The sequence below is a fragment of the Apaloderma vittatum genome, unplaced genomic scaffold (assembly GCF_000703405.1).
Source record: "Apaloderma vittatum isolate BGI_N311 unplaced genomic scaffold, ASM70340v1 scaffold17125, whole genome shotgun sequence".
Lineage (NCBI taxonomy): Eukaryota > Metazoa > Chordata > Aves > Trogoniformes > Trogonidae > Apaloderma > Apaloderma vittatum.
Genome location: NW_009715648.1, coordinates 1 through 6,457, shown reverse-complemented (window position 1 = coordinate 6,457; position 6,457 = coordinate 1). Strand labels below are relative to the sequence as shown.

At 40.5% G+C, this 6,457-nt stretch overlaps 1 protein-coding gene across 1 annotated transcript in view; it reads left to right on the top strand.

The window, feature by feature from the left end:
- The window catches only part of LOC104273799 (formin-2-like), a gene marked incomplete at its 3' end in the record, with an annotated part of 14,054 nt that extends 12,209 nt beyond the window's left edge, over nt 1-1,845 (top strand). Inside the window, exons 3-4 of the mRNA XM_009869236.1 lie at nt 121-1,719; nt 1,758-1,845. Coding sequence (XP_009867538.1) covers nt 121-1,719; nt 1,758-1,845 — 1,687 coding nt within the window. The remainder of the gene's footprint in view (nt 1-120; nt 1,720-1,757) is intronic.
- Between the last annotated feature and the right edge of the window lie 4,612 nt (nt 1,846-6,457).

Genomic DNA, 6,457 nt, shown 5'->3' with positions numbered 1-6,457 from the left:
GGCCGCGTGCGCCCCCCGCCGCCCCAGCCGCAGCCATTGGAAGGAGCTGTCTGCAGCTCTCAGTGCTGCACTGAGCATGTCCCAGCGGAGCCCTGTGCGAGCAGCACATTATGCAAAAAGGCAGCTCTAGCAGATGGGCGAGAGGCAGAGCAAGCATTTGCTTCGCTTGCATCACCACCGCCTGAAAACAAACCTGGATCGCTAGAGGGGAACTCGCCGGCAGGCCAGAGGAATGAAATCCGGGAGCATGGCTTGATAGCTGAAGGCGTTGCACTGCAAAAAATCATGGGGAATCAAGATGGGAAGCTAAAGAAAAATGCAGGTGATGTGCATGAAGGAGGAGAGGATGCTTCTGGGCCCAAGGATACGGATGGCACAAAGAAGGCATCGGGAGGCAGAAGGGGACTGGGGAAGCATGCGAAAGGGAGCGAATCTGGTAAGAAGAAGGGTAAGTCGGACTCGAGGGCCTCAGTGTTTTCAAATCTGAGGATCAGGAAAAATCTATCCAAGGCTAAAGATGGGAATAGTAGTTCACGGGAGGATGTTTTAGAAAGCCAGGCCTTGCAGGCTGGGGAGCTGGACAGTACTCATTCAGTTGTTACCAAAACTCCAGATATAAGCATCTCTGCGGATGAAGGGGGTCTCTCGGACACAGATGCTGAACATTTTGAAATCAGAAATGAAACTGTCCCAGCTGCTGCAGAGACACAGGATGGACAAAGGACCAGCTCTGGCTCTGATACAGATATATACAGTTTCCATTCAGCCACAGAACAAGAGGATTTGCTTTCTGATATCCAGCAAGCTATTAGACTGCAGCAGCAGCAGCAGGGGGCAATTAACATTGGAACTGAGGACCTTGTCACCAAAACAATGGGCCGACACATGGCTAATTCGCAAGCAGCCCCCTTAGATTTTGAACGGTTTCTTTCAGTAACTGCCACTGACAAAGAGAGGAGCCCAGACACTGAGGGGGCTTTTCCACCGATATCTGAAATTGCAGACAACATCCCCGTCTCCCGTGCAACTGAATGTGAACTGAAAGAATCAGAAAATGGCACAGACTCTCCTGGTAACGGCTTGTATGAAACACAAGAACGTAAGCTATTGATTGAGGAACAGGAACAGCTCTTTGCTGGAGTGGATGCTGTAGCTAGTGAACTAGAAAATGATTTAAATAGAACTGTGGTAGAAAATGGGTCTGAGACACACAGCTCCAAACAACCTTTTCCAACCTCAGTGGCGGATGCTGAGGCTGAATTTGCCGAAGTGCAGGCTGTTGATTTGCAGGGCTCGGTAACAGAGGATGGTATTTCAGATGCAGGCCGTGATCATGCTGCTGAGACTCAGGAAGGGAAACACACTCTGTCAGCCAGTCAAGAGGACCTGCAAAAAGATTTATCCACAGAAATGAAAAATGGCATTTTGCCCTCCGAAGGGACGGCAGGAAGTCCGATGCTTGGTTCTCGATGCTTTAAGCCCTATCTAATTAATCCTTGTTACATCAAAACCACAACTAGGCAACTGAGTTCTCCCAACCACTCACCTTCTCCCTCCCCATCCCAGAGCCCGCTTTTTGCAAGGAGACAGGAGTCCTTCCACAAAAAAGAAAAAGTCTCACTAAAGAAGCAGAGGTCTGCTAGTTTAGCAGGTTACTTCAGTCGTTCTGCAGACTGGACAGAAGAGATATCTAGTCACAAATACGAGATTACAGAGAAGGTGGGCTCTGCGGGCTACTTGGAACACAAGGGATTTAGAGAGATTTTGAAAGAGTGCCTTTGACTCATTCAAGAAAGTCCTCAGGGGTGCAGGCTTCTACAGAGACATTTCCCAATGTCTTTTCAGGTGAGTGACATGTATTAAGGTTTTTTCCCAAGAGAGTCTTTGAAAATGTATTTTAAATACTTGAATTCAGTCCTTTGCATGTACTATGTCTTTACTTGTGCCTGCAGTTTTAAAATCAAAGTCCTGAACTTTCAAACATGGTCACATTTCATTAACAAGCCTGCCAGTACTGCCAGTAAAGGAAGTGCATAACTGTGAAGTTTTTCTTTCTGCTTTTCTCCTTTGTCTAAATCTTGTAGCAGAAGGCTGGATGCCTTAAATTGTTCTTGTAGAAAGATGCTAAGAGCTGCACTGTTGTAGGCAGACCAGCTCTCTGCATAAATAAATCTTTCAGATGTGAAGTGTTCTGTAACCATGATCCTGTTTGGGGTTTTCTTGTGCTAGTCACTGTTCTGATGTACTGTAAATATTTGAGAGCCGCACCTGCTGTTAGACTGAGACAGTGATGAGGATTTGCTTAGTAAAGAAGGGCAAATGCCATGCCAGTACACTTGTACAGCACTAGGGAAAGGAACCAGTTTCCCCTTCAGAAGGGGGAAAGAGGAGAACAATAAAATGTTAATGACTTGGAAAGGCAGCATAAAATGGAGAAGGGAAACTGGCGGGTAGTACAGCTTGGTAGCTGTGGTAGGCTGCTGCTCAGGCTAGATAAGGTGAATCATTCAGGAAAGCATTTTTTTACCTTGTTTATTAGGCAGCTTGCATCTTCTCCCAGAGGCATAGGAATGCAGAGTTTATAAATGAAATAGTGTGAATCGATGGTTATACTTTCCTGCACTTTGAGGGTTTTTTCCACTTTCTCCTCATCTGATGTTTCTATATAAAGCTAACATTTTCACAAATAGAGAACGTCTCTGCCATACAGAAGGTATATATACAGAGGAAACTTGGCAACATAGTCCATTTATTTTTCACTTAAGAATACTGTAGAACTAAGAAAATACAGAGAACATGTCCTGCAAGAATCCATTACAAGATTAAAACAGTTGAATCTGTAATTGAGTTTGTTTTGAATGGAAGTCTGTTCTAGGTGCATGAGCACAGTAAACAATATGTATGTACCCAAGCTCTTTGCAAAAAATGCAGCTAGAATTTTTTTGTGGTTTTATAAAAACTAAACAAAATAGTATGGTTTATGAAGGTAACAATAATATGATTTAAAAATCATAGGTAAGGAAACAGTTAAGCCATCAACAGCTGTTTTGCACAAAAATACTGCCCTGCTTTTGCTATATATTTTAAAAATTATATAACTTGTTTGCATTCATAGTTGCTTTCTTTGTGCACATTATGCTCTACTTGACATCACAGTAATAATAGTGAATGAACCTGTCTGGAAACAGAAATTAAAATTAGTGACTTTTCTGCACAACTGCCAATTCCTGGAGTTTGAAATTCTCAGGTAGAGCATTAAAATGATTTTCCAGATTCAAATCACAAGAGTACTTTAATTCTTCAGTAATCTAGAATAGAAATCCCCAATTTCAGTGTTGAAAATTAGAATTCAAGTTTTTAACACAAAAAAGCCACTCCCTCTGAAGGACACCAACCCTCTGTGAAGTGTGCTGAATCTTTTTTTTATGTTTTAAGACCCTTCCACCATGTTTCACTTAGTGTTTTCTCAAATTTAATTTCAGACATCCCTATCTAAAGTTCAGATTAATAGCATATAAAGAGTATACTGTTTTGTTTTTTCCTTTTAATTGACATTTGACAACTTATAACTAACTTAGAGAATAAAGCTTTAAATTGCATCACCAGTAATTCTACTTTCATCTTTATGGTCGTGCTGTGAGGGAAATAAATTTTATGTAGCAAACTTCAGGAATGTGGAATTACTTTTTAGAGGACAGTTTTCCAGGAAACAGATTTTTTCACTTTTCCTCAAAAGGTTTTGATTTATTTATTAATAATTCTTGTTTTATTGTGTTTTCCCCTCAACACTATAGACTGTTGTTGTGAAAGGACCAGTGTCCAATGCAACAGTAGTTCTATCTCTTATGGAAATTATAGTGACCCTCATTTGCATGTACATACCAGCTGTCTTTACAGGAAGAGGACAATTATACCTTTCAGTTCATGCAGAAAAGCTTGAAATGATGGAATTGGAAATGCTATGATAACGCTTCATCTCTTTTTGATGATTCTTATTTTAAAAACATATTTACAGTCTTAAAATTATCAAAAGTATACAAATAAATAGTGTACATAAAAAAGGGGAATTGAAACTTAACATTAATATTCTCACAGACTGGCTGTCATTGCTATAAGAGCAGAAAAGCCTTATTATTTAAACCAGTCTGCATAGCAACAATTACAGAAATAATTTCCTTGTAATTTGAATACTGCTTTTGAAAAATGTTGTATTTTAATTGCATGCATGAGATGCATCAATTCAGGGATTACCAACAGGCTTTTAGAAATAACATTCTTTATGGTATCTCATTTCTATCTTTTAAAGACAATCAGGTTCTTGCATAGATCATTAAATCTTATCTTGCTGTGCACTGGCTGGAATGTTGTTCTGCATTTCTAACTAGAATCAAGTAAAATATTCCACAACTCTTTAGTCATCGATTTTAATGACAGCAGACTCTATGCATATGACTGGCCTACTTTTGCACTATACTGTGATTTGGCTGTGCTCCATCTGGTTTTCACAACGATCCATATAAACTCTTCTAAGGCTGTTTTAATGTAAAATGTAGATGGCAGCCAACAACTGGCAAGGCAGAGACTTCATGTATTTTAAATTTTCTTTATGTAAGAAGTAAGTCTGGTATTCCAAATGTGATATGGATGAATTTATGGGCATTCTCTAATTCAGGCATCGGATCTATTTCATTTATGATGAGGACAGCTGTATTTGAAATTGCAGTGACAGTAATTACAAGTTCTAGATTACCTGATGCACAGTGGCTGTTATTTCGTGGTCCCAGGAGGACATGAGCTGAACCTGAATGAATAGGGTTGGCTCTTTTACTTCGATATATGGCAATGGATGATTTGCACAAGCATTAAGAGAGTATCTCAGTGGAAAAATGAAATTGATGTTTCCAAATATTAACATAATTGAAACAGAAGAGCTAATATATTGATCTAATAAAAATTAGTTTATTCTCTTGTTAATCTGAGGTGCAGTGATTGCAGAGGAGCTAGTAAGGGTGTCTGTTACATAAACTGAGTGTAAGAGTCCCATCAGCTGCCCCAGATGGTAATTAAACTTGACCCAGACAAACTCATGGCGTTTCTAATCTCTGTTGGCTGGCTGTTAACACACTTGCTGCATGGATCTCTTTCAAACAGATGATTTATCTTTATGTTTCTCTTCAGAGATTTAGATCTGTCCTGCTTTAGCTGTAAACAGGATACAAACAAACAAACAAACAAAAAGACCTGGTTACTGTAAAACCAGAGGTCAGCCCCATGCTTGTGTGCTCATGGCTGCTTTCTAATTTCCACAGAATGCCCACCTGCCTCTCACAAAGGCCACTTTATCTCACTGGACTAATGTCATCTGCACCCACTTAGAGTTCCAGCCTGCAGGCATATACAAAGGTCTCAGTATAGATAAGTATGTGAAAACTTGAAGAAACAAGATGAAAGTCTTTTTCTGAGTTATAAAGTAGATCTTTTTAGACACCCTTTCATGTTGTTTTTATTTTCATAGAATCAATAAGGTTGGAAAAGACCTCTAAGATCATCAAGTCCAACCGTCAACACATGCTGATTGATGTGGTGATGCACACAATACAGATTTGTGTCTGTTGGCATCCTGATGAGAATGTTTATCATGCAACTGTTATTTAAGTCTACTTATGGTTTACTGTTTCACTGATGATTTTTGTTAGCAATAACACAAATATTTCTTTTATCAGTTGGTAGAGCAGCACAGTCTCCTCTAAGGGAGCTGCCCAGCAGCAATCCTTCATGTGATATGGGATCACACACTACACTGAGTGTTGCTAGTAAATGTCTGAAGGGAAACAGCCTCCTCTTTCTGCCTGCTAAACCCAATCTGGGGGAGAGGTGAGTGGTAGGGCTGCAATATTGCACTCCAGCTACAGTAAAATATGTTTGTAAATGGGCTGCCATGTGTTATTCAAGGACTACTGAGTGCTGATAAGTTGCTTCAATACTACTGTGCCAGCACTGCATTATGAGAATTGGAGCAACGTGAGTAATGTCACTGGGATGCAGTGCTGCCACAGGCTTGTTTTGATGGGGTCTCATGATTAATGCTTTGATCTTTATCTAGAACTTCATGTTGAGTAGCAGCTTTTGGTCATGGGGTTGAGTGGCTGCATCTCTTTCTTAGCAGCAGCCTTGTTCTGAGGTCTGACTGGCGGCCTGACCTGTGTCTGGCGTAGAAGTGTGATGTCTTTGTTGTCTGCTGGTCTCTTTTGGGATGCAAAGGGGAAAAGGGACAGCTGATAGCTGGAGGTCTATGCAGCCCTGCCTCGATCCGAGACACGGTACCAGTATAATACCCATCACCTGTGGGATCTGGCTAGAACTGGTCATTAAAGAACATCATGGATTTCAGTGCTTTCATTTTACTACAGTGAGAACAGTTACATGGAGTTTAAGTGCAAATATACTTTTAGACATA